Here is a 19,824-nt window from a genome sequence, read left to right as displayed (position 1 = left end):
ACTCTGATTTAGGTTAAACCAAGGTATGAACAATTATCTCAAGTGATGTTGTAAAATTATCCCAGAAAAGCAGACTGATTTTAATCCACTCTGATCTTAAAATTGGTAATGCCACATGTACTTTATAAGAGGAGGAGGAGGGGAAAAACGGAAAGAGAAGGGTGAGGAGGAGAAGGAGGAGGAAAAAGGTGGGGAGGAGGAGGAAGAGGGAAGAGGGCTGCTACAACTTTCCCAAAGTAGAAAATGACTTTAGTCACCATGGGAAAAACACCCTTGGATTTCATAGTAAGCCTAAATCTACTAATTATAAACAAAATTATTTTTCAACAAAACTCTACCTAAAGAATGTTGCCAACAGGCAATATTTATGTATTTAGCAAATATGAGCCACAGGAATAAACGACTCAATACTAGGCTGAATATTTGATCAGAAAATGTAGGGCCTTCCTGCAAAATCAAAGGGCTTAAATGATATGAAAATTAAATAAAAATTCAATGTTTTATTGAGTTTAGAGTTCTGTATGTACACTCTAAATATATAATGCTGTCTACTTTTAAAAAAACCCTATTGTATTTGTAGAAGCTTAAAATACTTAATCAGGGCTATTCTCTCACACGGTCAGTTATAGGTGGATTTCTTGTTTTCAGGCACCAAAAAGTTACTTTTGATAGTAAATAATAAAAAGAGTCAAATATCTAGTCTCCTATTATGATAATTACTCATATCTAACAGTAGAATTTTGTTCCACAACTTGAAGAACAGAAAATATAATGAGGCAGGCTATAAGTGTGGGAAGGTATAGTGATTAAGGTTATGAGTTCTGGATTTAGTGATTAAGTAGCATCATGCTACTTGAGTTGGAATCCCAACACCTTAGTATTAGCTGTGTGATCTTCAGCTAGCTACTTAACCTACTTTGTCTAACTTTACTCATATGTAAAATGGGGTTATTATAATAGTACCTTTCTGATGACAGTTTTTCTGAGTGTTAAATAAGATGATCTATGTAATATATTTGGCATAGAAAGCTCTTAATAGGTGTTAGTTGTCATTATCATTTCATCAAAGGAAAACAAGACTGACAAGTTGAAAGGATTTGAAATTGTCTTGTCTGTATGGAAAAATAAGCTGGGAGTGATCTCTTATATTCACAGAATGTTGGAAATAGAATGGGGCTTAAAGATCCTCCAGTCCACACTTAAACATACCCACATCCCGTTTCTCACATGAGGAAACAAGCTCAGGAAGATGGCATGAGTTGTTCATTATCATAGCTGGCTGGTGGTGTAGTGGTATAACTAGAAGTAGAACCTAGGGGTCTGGACTTCAAGCACAGGACTCTTTCCACTATATTATGATAGTCACCACCACCCCTTCCCCAGCCTTCAGTTATTTTGTTATAAGGAACATGGGGCTATGGCATAGAGGGCATAAGTACAAAAGATGTAACTATTCATTAGATTTAATGATTTCAACATGAAGGATTTAGGGAAGCTCTGTACAGATGAGTGACACTGAAAATTAAACATTGATATAGGTTATCAAGAGAGATTTAGATTTCTATTCCTGAGATGCCTTTAAAACTAAGACATCCTCTTCATTCATCCATTCATTCATTCACAAACATTTTTGATCACTTCCTGTAGAATAGGCAATGGCTACTTGTGGAATGACTTGCTGCAATCCTGCCTAGCACTAGATGCCACTGAAAGTAACTTCCATCATCAAGACAATGTTCATTTTGGACCTTTACTCACCCTACTTATCTAATTCCGTAGACTTTCAGGGGAAAAGGGTTTTCTTTAGCAAGTTTTTCTGAAATTAATATACCTTATATTCAGATAGGTTTTTTCCCACCTTATGATAAGTCTAATACTGCTGTAATTTAAACTCATTCTGGTCACTGCCATACGTCTCAATCTCTTTGACCCATATTAAGCTACCACCTTAATATTTTACTTTTTGAAGTCATTCCATTTGTCCTTCGTTTCCATAAGGGTTGTATGGGAAAAGCCACATTTGCCTAGATCAATTCTAATAATGAAGGCTCAGAACAATTAAGTAAAGCATAATTTGTGGAATTAATGTACCAGCTTTCCAAATATAAGAAGATTGAATAATTTCTTCATTTTAGCACTAGACTAGTCTTTGTGCAAATACACCAATTTGCCTTTTGAATATCTGCTATCTTGGCATCTGAGTAAAGTAACTGCCTATCAATATATGCCCTAAATATGTAAGATACATACACACACACCACACACACACATATTTGTGTATGTGTGTGTATTCTTACTTGGGTTAATTTCAGCAAGTTTATAAAACTTCTCAGTATACTCTTTCATCTTAAAAGCTACTCCACATAGCTAGTTAAGTTTCATTCTGTTTAATTTTCTGATGTCATCATATTTGAATAGGGTAAAGGGAAGGGGAAAGAACTACCATCTATAGAACCAGGTACCAGGCAGTGTGCACTAACTGTATTCTCAAAATAACCCTAGTATTACTAGCTACAGCCTAAAAAGGCTAAAAGTTTTCATAAAAGCATCTTTCACACATGAGTAATTTTACACTTGCTGATGGATGTGGAATTGGCATAGCCATTTGAGAAATCAATTGGGCAGTATGTATTAAAATGAATAATGCACATACTCTGCTCTAGTAATTCCACTTTGTGGGGTTCTAGAGAAATACTCACATTGCACAAGGATGCTCTTTGCAGCATAGTGGAAACCTGGAAACAATTTTTAAAAGATAGATAAATGAACTATCAAACAAACATTATGGAACACTATAATTTAAAATAATGAATTAAGACATTAATCTATAATATGAGATATTGTTAGGCTTACATTGCAGAATAATAAAAGCAGTAAATATTATTTATACATATATGTATAAATATGGGTAAGAGATTTGAATGAATGGAGGATGGTTAAGGGAAGACGTTTGACTTTATAAATTTTTATGTTAGAGTGTATTCATGCACTATTGTATAACTAAAAATCACATTTTTTGTCTTTCTGAACTTATTCCTGTTGGATCTCTGGGCCAAATCCACTTGCACTTGGTTGTATTTGTAACCATTTTTCCTAAACTGAAGAACACGTACATTTTTGGTCTAAAGTCTGTAAATCTGTGCATTTGTCTGAGCAATTATCCTCAGCTACCAGCAGGAAATCTGGGAACCTATTCAAAGTCTGCCTAGAAACATTAAGCTTGCAGTATTGCTGTTGATGTAACAGAGGGAGGAAGGATGAAAATGTTACAAGTTGAACCAAAAGGAAAACCACAGCATGCAGAACATTTGGCAGTCTGAGTAAATGCACAGTACTGTTTTAAGAACACAAGTTACACCTACATTATAGCTATATTTCGGTATGAGTCTGTCAGTGTTTCCCTTGTAAGTCTGTGATTCTGATTTTTAATACCTCCTTGATCTGAAGAAAACACTATTTTTACCGTTTTAGGAATATATCCTGGAGTTGTGTCAATTGGTTGTAAATTATAGTAATGTATGAAGAAATTGAGTAATGCTGTCGACTCTTTGCACACTGATAAATTATGCAATTTGCTGATCTGGGAAAAATGTAAAGAATGCCAGCATAATTGATAGAGTGAACATTTTATCTAAACATCAAAAATCATACTCTCATCTTTATGGATCATTCTTTAACATCAGAACCTACTCTGAAATTAAACTAGAAGCAGATCACATGAAGCATAATTAAAAATTAGCTTGAAGTAATATAAGAGCAGTAGTCTTAGTTGAGTTTTCAAAGGTAGTTTCCTATATTGGTTTCAGATTTTTTTACATTTAGTGTTTTTGTTTGTTAAACTTTAAATCTTGTTAATTGCAGACATACAATAACATTGGGGGATACATCAGGTGAGTTCTCAAAAAAGCAAAAAAAGGGAAGCAAACTAAAAGTGCAAGAAGTATGTACTGTTATGAAAGCATTCTAGAAATTATTTTTCATTAGATTACTTGCAATGCTGACAAAGGAATTGGTAATGTGCTCTTTGGAAAGATGGACATCATCTAAGAAAGCACTAAATAACGTTCTTATTTCTGACAAATTGGGTTATTATAAAAATAAAGGAAATAATAATACCTTCAGAACTTAAGACTTTTTTTTTTTTTTTTTTGCCGTACGTGGGCCTTTCACTGTTGTGGCCTCTCCTGTTGTGGAGCACAGGCTCCGGACGTGCAGGCTCAGCAGCCATTGCTCACGGGCCCAGCCGCTCCGCGGCATGTGGGATCTTCCCGGACCGGGGCACGAACCCGTGTCCCCTGCATTAGCAGGCGGACTCTCAACCAGTGCACCACCAGGGAAGCCCAAGAACCTAAGACATTTAAATGACACTGCTCAGTAACAGTTTCTGAACCCCCTTTTTTTCTATCAACAGGAACTTCATTCTCCAACTCTGAAAATATCTACTTGTGCCCCAAGCACTGTACATATAACCCCAAATACTGAACAGGTAAAATAAGATGTGGGTTAGATTAGATTACTTTCTTTTTGTGTAAACCTTGCTTGTCTAAGTGATCTTTAGGCCCTCATAAAACTTTACACATTCACAAAAATTCAGGAACATAAAACTGGAAAGGAGAGCCTTACATATGAAAGTCAGCTCAGCCCATTATAGGAATGCGAAGCAAGTGCTGTGAATTGAGGTTTTTCAGTTTCATTGTCTACTCAATCTGATTGCTTTTGTTTGAGTGCAGTTTATTTTTCTCCAAGGATCTCCCACTGATTATGTATATTTTAAGGGTCCTTGATCTGAGCAGAAATGAAGTACCTAGATCTTGGGTTGATTGAGGACGTGGCTTTTTGAATGATAATACTATACATTTATATCCAGAGAGAATAACTTACAGGGTCAGAACTAGCCCTTCTCCAAAGTGCATGATTTGAAAGACACACAAGTTCAAGTTCCCTTAACTTTTGTGACCTAATAATCCCACTTTTAAGATTATTTTTGAGTGTACACATTATATCTCCAAAAGGTACCTGTAATAATAATTAAATACCATATTAACAAATATGTGTTTAATGAGCTAGTCCCACATATTAAAAAGTAAATTCTGAGTAAATATACCATATGACATCTTGAGTTTGTTAGTACACAAGAGGGGAGTATAAAGGCTGCAGGATTTGGAAGATAGGAGGGAGAAAGATACTGTTCTGAGAAAACATGCCTGCCCAGACTGAAGTGTCACGATGTGAACTTGAATAGTGAAGGGACAAATGGACAAAAGCTGGTCTCTAGACCTGGGGTACAGTGAGGAAAAGGTGATATTATGCAGAACAAGTAAGATTATCAAAGAAAAGTTTGCTTACCATGTCCCAATTCGGCCTGGCCTAGAGCTAGGTCAGTTAGAGTCATGCATTTATTCAGTGAACATTTGCTGACTGCCAAGTATGTACCAAATATTGCACAAAGGTGAATTGGAACCAATCACTACTCCCAAAGACCTCAGACTAACATGGGTCACACACTAACAAAACATAGGACAGTGGAATAAAGGTCACAACTGAGTTAAAAGTGGAGCCCCATGGGATGGACCACCAAGATAGGATTAGCTCAGAAAAGTAAGTCTACTTAAATCACAGAGCTGTTCACTACACTCAAATCCAGTCATGAAATTGCATTTACTGTTATTTTTCATAATAAATGGCTCTATAATTAAGTTTGCTGTAAATTTTACTTCTGACAAAAAATGTTTTTTCTAGAAAATTTGGAAATACAAAAGAACATAAAGAAGAAGAAATAAAATTCACTCATGACCCATCCCCTAGTCAGAGATAGTACTCTTAGCATTTTGTTGTGTTTTCTTCCATTCAAATAAAAAATTAAGATCATACCATATATGCAGTTTTATATCTTCACTTTCACTTAATCTTACATGGTATGAGCTTTTTAATGTAAATTTGTATTATCAAGATCATTATTTCAATGGCTACATATTTCAGCTTATGCATGATTATTTAATCTTTCCCCTCTCCACAGGAAAATGCTCCTCCTACTGTGCCCTCATCAGCATTATTTTAACATTTTCCCAGTTAAAATATGGTATTCTTTTGTTATGTTTACTTGATTCTTAGTTTGTTTGAATAATTTTTGTTGTTTGTTAATCATTTGCTTTTCTTCTTTTCTGCTTTCATACCGTTTGCTCATTTTTCTATTAGTGTGAAGATTTTTTTTCTCACCGAGGTATAAAACTCTCTTTATATTAATGATACCCACTCTTTTTCCATCAAAAATTTACAAATGACTTTGTTCTTGTGATTTGTCTCCCTTTTAATGTTATTTATGGCCCTTTCCCACCACCACACTGAAGATTTAAATGTTTAAGTGTACACACACACAGTTTTCTCTTTGCGTCTCCTTTCATTTTTTAAAATATAGGATGTCCTTTCCAAATAGAAACTCTGATTAATAAATATTAAGCTATATTTTCTTCTAATCATGTGGGGGCATTTACAATGAAACAAATATTTTGAAACTCCCATCAAATATAGTTTGGAATGTGTGATGAATTACTATGCAATGAGTATAATAGAAATACCTAGCATGGTGCTGAGCCCATAAACACACTCCTTCATGTATGTTTTTCAGACTGAAATTAACCAAAACATAAATTCATATGTCATCATTTATGTAAATGGTTTTTAAAATTTCACTCTGAAAATTGCTCCCTATTATTCTGGCTGCAAGGTCACTAAATAACTATGATTATATGCAGCTTTTATCTTTTCTTCACAGGAACTCCATTCTCCAACGGTGAAAGTCACTACATATCCGCAGACCACTATTAGGCAATATGTAGTGCAAAATCCTGAACAGGTAAGCTATATCATGCAAACTCTTGTCACAACCTAGTAATTCTTCAGAAGTTGATAGCTTAAACAAGAAGGGTGAGTCAGCTACTAGATTCCTAAAATCAGATTGCTGGAGTTCTTCCAGTTATAAAGTTACTTTCTGATCATTAATATTAACAAAGTCATCTTTAGCTCCAGACAACCATGTGCCTCAGAGATGCAACAGTTCCAAGTAACATGGAAATTGTTGGGTTATAAAGTCTTTCTGCTTCTATAGCACCACCCTTTGTGCACTTTGAACCAAAGAAAAAAGGGACAAAGTTCTTTCACAGGCTTCATATAAAACTATCACCTGTTGCATCGGCAGTTGGAGTCTTTAGTCTATTTAGATTTGCCATTGAGATATGGGCTAGGAAGAAGAAAATGAAAAGTCAAAAGTTCAAAAATGTCTCCATGCCTTTGTTTCCTACAGTGTACGAACTTTTGTGCCTAGAAATGAGGTCTTTTGAAAACTACATTATTATATTTTCTACAAAGATATTTAACCTTATATTATACAAACTAGGATATTATTCTTTGACTCATTTTGAGGAGAAAATTAAGAAAAATATTTTCCCATAGTAATAAGCCTTCCTCAACACATACACACACACACACACACACACACACACACACACACACACACACGGCCTTACTTTAGCTGCAACAGGAGGTTCTTCTATGGGGTTATAAGGACAAAACTTTCACAAATAGAAACAGTGTGCCCCGAATAATAATACCACAATTCTTTGCTTTTCTCTTTATTTTATTTTTCTACTACTGCAGGAAACAGTTCTCTCTCTCAAAAATAAAATTGATCATTTTCTTCAGCTGTGGAAAACAAAGGGTTAAATTAGGGTAACACACTTGGTACTAGTCTAGTTGAGTGGGAAGTATATATTAATACTATACTTCTGCTTGTATCTATCTATCTCCCATCTTCTTTCTTTATTAATTTAAAAATTATCGTCTCATGTCTCTAGCTAGAGAGGCTGTTAGTTGTGCACATGCGCATGTGTGAACCTATGAGCTTACAAGCTCTGTGTTGGAGGGGGTGATTGTTTTGGACATTTCTTTGAGTTTTCATACATCTTTGTAAAAATCAAGAGAGAATGTGATTATAGGAAAGCAGCTGCTTGCTCCTTTTGCAGAATCAAGTGTTTAAGCAAAACATCTGAAAAATGTGCGTGGGGGAAGGGAGACATGAGGAAGGCCTCGGGGATGAGACTGTGCCTCTTTCTACAACTTAGCCAATCACTTTATGCTTTCCCCTTTTTCCTCTCATTCTCTTTTTCTTCCTTTCACAAATAAACTGGGGAATATGCATATTTGAATTCATATTACACTTGACATCCCTGGCTCTCAAAGAATTAGTTCTAGATAGCACTTTTTTTTCACGATGTGAGTATTGTGTTTGCCTAAGATATATCCATGGAGAGATTTTAAATATCGAATCATTTGAATTCCAGCCTTCTTTGCAAGCAATTCTTATGTGACTTTGGATGCATTCTTATTCTTTAGTTAATGAGGAAATGGAAGAATTAATACTTATTGGATATACACTCCATGATAGGTAATTTACATATTTTATCTCATTTAGTTCTAAAAAAGTGAGAAAACAGCAGCATAGAGAAGTTATCATTTATTCAGTGAATTTTTTTCCCTCAGGTTTAATGGGTTTAATAAGATTACCCTTTCAGTTCCTATTTGCAGCACCCAATATCCTTTGAAATACCAGAAAGACCCATCAGTGGCCAACAGTAAAGTTCAGACCTCCAGAGTTTAAAAGTTCAGGTTCTCTGAGCATTCTGTTTTGCAATGGCACTTGTACAAAATTGGTACCTCCATATAGTTGGGGGCACGTTAAATGTACCAGTGAAAAAATCTTTTTCCGCTTGAAGGGGAAGAAAGAAAATCACTTCTCAAAACCCAGCAGATCTAGCTGTGAGGATCTAGCTGTGAGGTCTTAACTCCTGTTCCATCTCTTCAGGCTTGTTTTCCTTGCAGTGCAGCAAGAGAACAAATGTAACCTGAGTTACAAGAAACAAGACAGTGATGGCTATAAAGGGAGTGACCAGGAGCAGCAGAGCCTCCTTTACCTCCCATATCCAATATATGTACTTCACAGAAAAACAAAAATAACAAGTCCACAAAATACAACAGCTAGAATTACAAAAACCCATTCATCAAAGGGTGGTGGAAGGCAGGAAGGGGAAGTGGGAAGATAAATGGCACAGGGAGAAATTCAAATCAGTCTAGGCACGGGGGCTGACAAATGCTAGAAAAGAACTGCAGAAAAACCTGTGGTCCTTTCATACTCACCGGTGTTTAAAATCCATACTGATGTCAGGAAGATTCTGCCTTACCTGCACTGGAGACAAAAATCCCGATTCCTGAAAATGGCAGAAGAGTAGGACATGGAGATAACCTTCCACCCCACAAATACATCAGAAATACATCTACATGTGGAACAACCCCTACAGAACACCTGCTGAACGCTGGCAGAAGACCTCAGACTTCCCAAAAGGCAAGAAACTCCCCATATACCTGGGTAGGGAAAAAGAAAAAACGGACAAAACAATAGGGATAGGACCTGCACCTCTGGGAAGGAGATGTGAATGAGGAAAGGTTTCCACACACTAAGAAGCCCCTTTGCAGGTGGAGACTGTGTGGCAGAGGGGGGAAGCTTTGGAGCCACAGAGGAGAGAGGAGCAACAGGGTGCAGAGGGCAAAGAAGAGAGATCCCTGCACAGAGGATTGGTGCCAACCAGGACTCACCAGCCCGAGAGGCTTGTCTGCTCACCCCCTGGAGTGGGCAGGGGCTGCAAGCTGAGGCTTGGGCTTTGGAGGTCAGATACCAGGGAGAGGACTGGGGTTTGCTGTGTGAACACAACCTGAAGGGGGCTAGTGTGCCACAGCTAACTTGGAGGGAGTCCTGGAAAAAGTCTGGAGCTGCCAAAGAGGCAAGAGAATTTTTCTTGCCTCTTTGTTTTGTGGTGAGCAAGGAAAGGGGATTTAGAGCGCTGCTTAACTGAGCTCCAGAGACAGGCGCGAGGTGCGGCTATCAACGCAGACCCCAGAGAAGGGCATGGGATGCCAAGGCTGCTGCTGAAGCCACCAAGAAGCCTGTGTGCAAGCATAGGTCACTATGCACACCTCCCCTCCTGGGAGCCTGTGCAGCCTGCCACTGCCAGGGTCCCGGGATCCAGGGACAACTTCCACGGGAGAGCACATGGCTCACCTCAGGCTGTTGTAATGTCATGCTGGCCTCTGCTTCCGCAGGCTCGCCCTGCATTCCCATACCCCTCCCTCTCCCTGCCTGAAAGAGCCGGAGCCCCCGAATCAGCTGCTCCTTTAACCCTGTCTTGTCTGAGCGAAAAATAGACGCCCTCAGGTGGCCTACGTGCAGAGGTGGGGCCAAATCCAAAGCTGAACCCCAGGAGCTGTGTGAACAAAGAAGAGAAAGGGAAATTTCTCCCAGCAGCCTCAGGAGCAGCAAATTAAATCTCCACCAGCAATGTGATCTATCCTGCATCTTTGGAATACCTGAATAGATAATGAATCATCACAAATTGAGGAGGTGGACTTTGGGAGCAAAGATATGTATATTTTTTCCCTTTTTCTCATTTTGCGAGTGTGTATATGTATGCTTATGTGTGTGATTTTGCCTGTATAGCTTTGCTTTTACCATTTGTCCTAGGGTTCTGTCTGTTTTTGTTTTTCTTTTCTTTAGTACAGTTTTTAGCACTTGTTATCATTGGTGGATTTTTTTTTTGGTTTGGTTGCTCTCTTTCTTTTTATTTAAAAAAATTTAATAATTTTTTTTTAATTTTTATTTTAATAACTTAATTTAATTTCATTTTATTTTATATTATTTATTTTACCTTTTTCTTTATTTCTTTTTTTCTCACTTTTATTCTGAGCTATGTGGCTAACAGGCTATTGGTGCACCGGCCAGTCGTCAGGGCTGTGCCTCTGAGGTGGGAGAGCCAAGTTCAGGACATTGGTCCACCAGAGACCATCCAGTTCCATGTAATATCAAACAGCAAATATCTCCCAGAGATCTCCACCTCAACATCAACACCCAACTCCACTCAACGACCAGCAAGCTACAGTGCTGGACACCCTATCACAAACAACTAGCAAGACAGGAACATAACCACACTCATTAGCAGAGAGGCTGCCTAAAATCATAATAAGGTCACAAACATCCCAAAACACACTACCAGACATGGACCTACCCACCACAAAGACAAGATCTAGCCTCATCCACCAGAACACAGGCACTAGTCCCTTTGACCAGGAAGCCTACACAACTCACTGAACCAACCGTAGCCACTTAGGGCAGACACCAAAAACAATGGGAATTATGAACCTGCAGCCTGTGAAAAGGAGACCCAAACACAGTAAGTTAAGCAAAATGAGAAGACAGAGAAAAACACAGCAGATGATGGAGCAAGGCGAAAACAAACCAGACCAAACAAATGAAGAGGAAATGGGAAGTCTACCTTAAAAAGAATTCAGAATAATGATAGTAAGATGATCCAAAATCTTGGAAATAGAATGGAGACAGTACAGGAAGCGTTTAACAAGGACCTAGAAGAACTAAAGAGCAAACAATGTTGAACAACACAATAAAAGAAAATAAAAATTCTCTACAAAGGATTAATAGTGGAATAACTGAGGCAGAAGAATGGATAAGTGACCTGGAAGATAAAAGAGTGGAATTAAATACTGCAGAGCAGAATAAACAAAAAAGAATGAAAAGAATTGAGGACAGTCTCAGAGACATCTGGGACAACATTAAATGCACAAACATGAGAATTATACGGGGTCATAGAAAAAGAGAAAAAGAAAGGGACTGAGAAAATATTTGTAGAGATTATAGTTGAAAACTTCCCTAATATGGGAAAGGAAATAGTCAATCAAGTCCAGGAAGCACAGAGTCCCACGCAGGATAAATCCAAGGAGAAAGATGCTAAGACACATATTAATCAAATTATCAAAAACTAAACACAAAGAAAAAGTTTTAAAAGCAGCAAGGGAGAAACAACAAATAACATACAAGGGAATCCCCATAAGGTTAACAGCTGATATTTCATCAGAAACCCTGTAAGCCAGAAGGGAGTGGCAGGACATATTTAAAGTGATGAAATGAAAAAATCTACAACCAAGACTACTCTACCAGCAAGGATTTGGTTCAGACTTGAAGGAGAAATTAAAACCTTTAAAGACAAGCGGAAGCTAAGAGAATTCAGCACCACCAAACCAGTGTTACAAGAAATGCTAAAGGAATTTCTCTAGGCAGGAAGCACAAGAGAAGGAAAAGATCTACAATAATAATCCCAAAACAATTAAGAAAATGGGAATAGAAACATACATATCGATAATTACCTTAAATGTAAATGGACTAAATGCTCTAACCAAAAGACATAGACTGGCTGAATGCATACAAAAACAAGACCCATACATATGCTGTGTACAAAAAGCCTCACTTCAGACCTGGGGATGCATACAGACTCAAAGTGAGGGGATAGAAAAAGATATTCTAAGCAAATTGAAGTCAAAGAAAGCTGGAGTAGCATTTCTCGTATCAAACAAAATATACTTTGAAACAAAGACTATTACAAGACAGAAAGAAGGACACTACATAATGATCAAGGGATGAATCCAAGAAGAATATATAAGAATTGTAAATATTTATGTACCCAACATAGGAGCATCTCAATACATAATGCAAATACTAACAGCCATAAAAGGGGAAATTGACAGTAACACAATCATAGTAGGGGACTTTAACACCCCACTTTCAGCAATGGGCAGATCATCCAAAATGAAAATAAATAAGGAAACACAAGCTTTAAATGATACATTAAACAAGATGGACTTCACTGATATTTATAGGATATTCCATCCAAAAACCACAGTATACACATTTTTCGCAAGTGCTCATGGAACACTCTCCAGGATAGATCATATCTTGGGTCACAAGTCAAGCCTTGGTAAATTTAAGAAAATTGAAATCGTATCACGTATCTTTTCTGACCACAACACTATGAGAGTATATATCAGTTACAGGAAAATCTGTAAAAAGTACAAACACATGGAGGCTAAATAATACACTACTAAATAACCAAGAGATCACTGAAGAAATCAAACAGGAAATCAAAAAATACCTACAAATATATGACAATGAAAACACGACGATCCAAAACTTATGGGATGCAGCAAATGCCGTTATAAGAGGGAAGTTTTTAGCATTACAATCCTACCTTAAGAAAGAAGAAACAACTCAATTAAACAACATAACCTTACACCTAAAACAATTATAGAAAGAGGAAGAAAAAAAACTCCAAATTTAGCAGAAGGAAAGAAATCATAAAGATCAGAGCAGAAATAAATGATATAGAAGCAAAGAAAACAATAGCAAAGATCAATAAAACTAAAAGCTGGTTCCTTGAGAAGATAAACAAAATTGATAAACCATTAGCCAGACTCAGCAAAAAAAGGGAGAAGACTCAAATCAATAGAATTAGAAATGAAAAGTAACAACTGACATTGCAGAAATACAAAGGATCATGAGAAATTGCTACAAGTAACTGTATGCCAATGAAATGGACAACCTGGAAGAAATGGACAAATTCTTAGAAAGGTATAACCCTCCAAGACTGAACCAGGAAGATATAGAAAATATGAACAGAGCAAGCATAAGTAAGGAAATTGAAACTGTGATTAAAATTCTTCCAACAAACAAAAACCCAGGACCAGATGGCTTCACAGGGGAATTCTATCAAACATTTAGAGAAGAGCTAACAACTATCCTTCTCAAACTCTTCCAAAATATAGCAGAGGGAGAAGCACTCCCAAACTCATTCTATGAGGCCACCATCACCTTGATACCAAAAGCAGACAAAGATGTCACAAAGAAAGAAAACTACAGGCCAATATCATTGAGGAATATAGAGGCAAAAATCCTCAACAAAATACTAGTAAACAGAATCCAACAGCACTTTAAACGGATCATACATCATGATTATCATACACCATGATCAAGTGGGGTTTATCCCAGGAATGCAAGGACTATCAATATACACCAATCAATCAATGTGATACACCATATTAACAAATTGAAGGAGAAAAATCATAAGATCATCTCAATAGATGCAGAGAGAGCTTATGACAAAATTCAACACCCATTTATGATAAAAACCCTCCAGAAACTAGGCTTAGAGGGAACTTTCCTCAACATAATAAAGGCCATATATAAGAGAAACCCACAGCCAACATCATCCTCAATGGTGAAAAACTGAAACTGTTTCCACTAAGATCAGGAACAAGACGAATTTGCCCACTGTGACTACTATTATTCAACATAGGTTTGGAAGTTTTAGCCACAGCAATCGGAGAAGAAGAATAAATAAAAGGAATCCAAATCAGAAAAGAAGTAAAGCTGTCACTGTTTGCAGATGACATGATACTATATATAGAGAATCCTAAAGATGCTAGCAGAAAACTACTAGAACTAATCAATGAGTTTGGTAAAGTAGCAGGATACAAAATTAATGCACATAAACCTCTGGCATTCCTATACACTAATGATGAAAAATCGGAAAGTGAAATTAAGAAAAGTCCCATTTACCATTGCAAGAAAAAGAATATCTACAAATACACCTACCTAAGGAGACAAAAGACCTGTATGCAGAAAACTTTAAGACACTGATGAAAGAAACTAAAGGTGATACAAACAGATGGAGAGATATACCATGTTCTTGGATTGGAAGAATCAACATTGTGAAAATGACTCTACTACCCAAAGCAATCTACAGATTCAATGCAATTCCTATCAAACTACCACTGGCATTTTTCACAGAACAAGAACAAAAATTTTCACAAATTGTATGGAGACACAAAAGACCCCGAATAGCAAAAGCAATCTTGAGAAAGAGAAAAAGAGCTGGAGGAATCAGGCTCCCTGACTTCACAGTATACTACAAAGCTACAGCAATGAAGACAGTATGGTACTGGCAGAAGAGCAGTAATATTGATCAATAGAACAGGATAGAAGGCCCAGAGATAAACCCATGCACATATGGTCACCTTATCTTTGATAAAGGAGTCAAGAATATACAGCAGAGAAAAGACAACCTCTTCAATAAGTGGTGCTGGGAAAACTGGACAGGTACATATAAAGTATGAAATTAGAACACTCCCTAACACCATACACAAAAATAAACTCAAAATGAATTAAATACCTAAATGTAAGACCAGACACTATCAAACTCTTAGAGGAAAACATTGGCAGAACACTCTGACATAAATCAAAGCAAGATCCTTTTTGACCCACCTCTTAGAGAAATGGAAATAAAAACAAAACTAAACAAATGGGACCTAATGAAATTTAAAAGCTTTTGCACAGCAAAGGAAACCATAAAGAAGACCAAAGGACAACCCTCAGAATGGGAGAAAATATTTGCAAATGAAGCAACTGATAAAGGATTAATCTCCAAAATGTACAAGTAGCTCAAGCAGTTCAATATCAAAAAAGCAAACAACAAAATCCCAAAATGGGCAGAAGACCTAAGTAGACATTTCTCCAAAGAAGATATAAAGATTGTGAACAAACACATGAGAGAATGCTCAACACCATTAATCATTAGAGAAATGGAAATCAAAACTACAATGAGATATCATCTCTCACCGTTCAGAATGGCCATCATCAAAAAAATCTACTAGCAATAAAGGCTGGAGGGGGTGTGGAGAATAGGGAACTTCTTGCACTTTTGGTGGGAATGTAAGTTGATACAGCCACTATTGAGAACTGTACAGAGGTTCCTTGAAAAACTAAAAATAGAACTACCATAAGACCCAGCAATCCCACTACTGGGCATATACCCTGAGAAAACCATAATTTAAAAAGAGTCATATACCACCATGTTCATTTCATCTCTGTTTACAATAGCCAGGACATGGAAGCAACCTAAGTGTCCTTCGACAGATGAATGGATAAAGAAGATATGGCCCATATATACGATGGACTATTACTCAGCTATAAAAAGAAACAAAATTGAGTTTTTTGTAGTGAGGTGGATGGACCTAGAGTCTGTCATACAGAGTGAAGTAAGTCAGAAAGAGAATAACAAATACTGTATCCTAACACATATATATGGAATAAAAAAAAAAGAAAAATTGTCATGAAGAACTTAGGGACAGGACAGGAATAAATACTCAGACCTACTAGAGAACGGACTTGAGGCCTCGGGGAGGGGGAATGGTAAGCTGAGTCAAAGAGAGTGGCATGGACTTATATACATTACCAAATATAAAAAAGATAGCTAGTGGGAAGCAGCTGCATGGCACAGGGAGATCAGCTTTGTGCTTTGTGACCACCTAGAGAGATGCGATGTGGAGGGTGGGAGGGAGGGAGAAGCAAGAGGGAAGAGATATGGGGATATATGTATATGTATAGCTGATTCACTTTGTTATAAAGCAGAAGCTAACACACCATTGTAACGCAATTATAGTCCAATAAAGATGTTAAACAAAAAATGCCCGATTTCTCAGAAAGAGTGGAATATGCACAGGGCCCTTGGCAGAGTTGTTGCCTTCCCTGGTCAGGGAGGTGAACAAGGAAAAGAGCTGCCATGGTGCTCCTGTAATCTCACCCATCTCCTCTTGATGGCAGTTGACTCAGTGGCCCACAATAGCTTTCAGTTTGGCAGGACATGGGTGAGGTGAGGGGAAGTTCTCTGCAGAAGTTGAGCTACTCAGGGCAGATTGCAGGTAGACTGTCTTGCAGAAGAATCTGTTGCTTAAGAAAACCACCAAGGAGAAGAGGTGCAATTGGAAAGACACTGATAATGAATAAAGGAACGAGGATAGAGAAGAGGCAGGCACTGACAACGTAGGAGTACTGCATTGCTTTGAGGAAAGACGAGGGCAAACCAAATGCAAAGTAGTAAGGCCAATTCTTTCTATGTTTGACAACTGTTGGTGAATTTCAATTCCTTTATTGAACCAACGATACTTGAAGCAGTATAGTGAGTAGAGAAGAGACATGTGCAGGAGACTAACCAGCTGACCAACAAGATGGATGGGGAAGAGACTCATAAACATCCCCTGGAGGAGAAAAAGAGCCTGCAGCAATAGGTTGAAGAGCATGTCAGCAATTATTTTTCTGAAACTAACGAATGGTGAGCCTTTCTCCTTGATACCTCGAATGCCAGATCAGTTATACCCTGAAACCAGATTGCGTTCACAACTTTGCTAAGCACAAACGGGGAGCACCCAAAGAACACTGAAAATTGACGTGAGGAAGAATACTAGCCACAACAAAACATCCTGAGGGAGTGATGATTCACCAAAATTTGGCCCACTGCTGACTGAAGCACAGGAATAAACACTCAATAAAACAAGAGGAGACAACCAGAATACTCCACCATTCCAAGTGCAGCACTGAAAAATTCTACTAACAATATGTGGTTCACTGTCTTGCTTCCTCTCTATACTCTGGGCTCTCCTCTGAGCCCAGACACTGCTTGCCCTTCTTCGATGCTGCTCCTCTCTCTTTTGTTGACTTTGACCATCTAGCTTTGAGATGGTACAAATTCCCCAGATGGAGTCTTTTATTCCCCTGGCAAGGTCCTGTAGAAAAATTTTGACACTGTCTGCCATCTCTTCACTGCCCAAACTATCAACTACACAATGGAGAGAGAAATGCCCCCAAATCTTTCACCATGAAGGACCCGGCAGCTTTGCCCCTCCATGCCCGGCCGCCCACTACCACCTATCAGTGAATTTTTATTGAAGCTCCCGCCTATTCGGTGAATTTTTATCGATTGCCTACTATGCACCAAAAATTACCCCAAGAACTGGTGATTGACTAGTGAACAAAACAAGGTTGCAACCTTCTTGGAACTGAAGTTCTTAATTGACCCCAAACCATTCAGTTACAAAACAGCAGAGTTGAGACTGAAATTGAACAATGCAGATATGGGAGAGGAACATTTGGGAATTAAGGACGATTGATGATGTAGGTGAACTAGGATCCAGAGACCCACCCACATACCACTTCTCTCCCCCATCCTCACCAGCTAGAGTGTAATCACAAAAGCAGAGAAATCAGAAGTATGTATGCAAGTACATAACATATTTGTAACACTGAGCCTGCCTCATTATGGTTGTGTTCAACTGCAAAGAAGCAAATAGTTTCTCAGGGAGAAGATGCAGCACAGGGTTAAAGAAAAATGATCATTTTAACTTTAACATTTTCAGCTTTTAACTCTACATTATTGAGGGGTAAAACAAATTTCAATCTCCATGCTTTGTAAACAAAAATAATCTAACTGGTTTTGCAGAGCAGCTTGAAAATCCTGTCCAGATACATTTTATTTATCTAAGTATATGGCTTTTTGTTGGTTCTTTTAAATTCCCTCAGGAGAAGATTCTGGCTAAATTACAATACTTATAATAAGCTGAGCCTCCTAAGTGGCAACTTTATCCTCTTTCACCTTCCAGTTTGTCTAATCTTTACTTCTTCCCATAATTAAACTGATCTCAATCCACTTCTCTCATGATATCCTAACTCTGTTCAGCCTTTTTATTTTTGGTTGCTCCTGATCTTCCTTATTTTCCATTTATTGTCATTTTAGTCAAGGGATTTATGCATTCTGGTATATAACATGACTCAGAAATAGGGAAGTATTTTTATTCAATCAGTAGATATAATCCAATTTATATTAATCATTTTCATTAATTTTCCACTCACAGACTCCTACTTTGGGAAGGGCACTCTACAGCCTTCAAATTGGAAAATAAAAGGAAATAAGACATGGTTCCTGAATCAAAGGGGCTTACAGTTCCTCTCAGGAAGGGGAATAAGATATGTCCACAAACAGCTATATAAAATATATGGTGAGGTGTATGATAGATGCCATAAGAGAAATACAGATGAAGTCTTACTGAAGTTCAGAGGCTGGAGATAACACATTTGTTTGGGAAATCAGAAAAGGATTTATTGTGGTATTTAAGGAAATATTACAATGAACATCATTATTGGTACCATTTTACTAATGTGGAAATAAAAGCTTAAATAAGTGTGACTTGCTTAGGTCTTCTGACTAAATGTGTCACTCTCTATCTTTTCTGACAGTTATTCTGGGGGTAATTTTGACAAGTTTTGATAACCTATATTGGATTTGGGGTTAAAAGAAGAAAAGTCACATATGACATAAGCTTTTCAGTTTGAGATACAGGGAACATGGTAGCCCAATTAAAAGGAGTAAGAGTAGGGGAGAGGAGAAGCTGGTTTTGGAAATGGGGAGACTGAGATCTGTTTGAACCAGTAGCCTTTGAGACACATGGCAACGAAGATGCCCAACAGGCAGTTAAAAAGTGACTTGAGGAAGGTCACATTTGTGTTAAAGATATAGGAGTTATTTCTCTTAAAGTTATCTTTGTAGCTGTGGGAATGAGTGAGATCACTGAGGGGTAATGGAAGGGGTTGAGGCCAGAACCTAAAATGCCTACTCTAAAAGAACAGAAGGAAGGAACCACTTTCACAGGTAGAGGAGCGGTCAGAGAGGGATGTGAACACAGACTAACTGAAGCAAATAGAGAAACGGGGTGGTCAACCATCTCAAATGGCCAAAGGGCCAAGGAGGATGAGGTTTGAAAATAGAGTTTGACCATTAAGAAAGCAATGGTGATGTTTGAGAGAGCAGTTGTGGTATACATACGGAGGCAAAATCCAGATGCAAAAAGTTAATGGGTGACTGGATCAAGAAGTGGAGGAAATAAGTGAGGATTACTCTCCTAAAAAGGATATTGGTCAAAGGAGGAGAGGTGGGGTAGTATCACAGAATCTTGAAGATCTAAGAGATTTATAGACAGGGAAATAACTAGTAGTAAGGAAAAGTTAAGATGCAGCAGAGAAAGGGAAGAAAGGGGACACAATTCTGG

At 37.7% G+C, this 19,824-nt stretch overlaps 1 protein-coding gene and 1 pseudogene across 1 annotated transcript in view; one reads left to right on the top strand and one right to left on the bottom strand.

Annotated features, from left to right (window-relative positions):
• Positions 1-19,824, top strand: part of POF1B (POF1B actin binding protein) — a 107,262-nt gene that overhangs the window by 14,994 nt on the left and 72,444 nt on the right. Inside the window, 2 exon segments of the mRNA XM_032618933.1 lie at positions 4,412-4,486; positions 6,773-6,853. Of these exon segments, the coding sequence (XP_032474824.1) occupies positions 4,412-4,486; positions 6,773-6,853 (156 nt within the window).
• On the bottom strand, positions 16,555-17,553 carry LOC116747528 (annotated as a pseudogene).

This window comes from Phocoena sinus, chromosome X (assembly GCF_008692025.1).
Source record: "Phocoena sinus isolate mPhoSin1 chromosome X, mPhoSin1.pri, whole genome shotgun sequence".
Lineage (NCBI taxonomy): Eukaryota > Metazoa > Chordata > Mammalia > Artiodactyla > Phocoenidae > Phocoena > Phocoena sinus.
The sequence above is the reverse complement of the archived record's forward strand: the minus strand, read 5'-3'. Positions and strand labels throughout refer to the sequence as shown.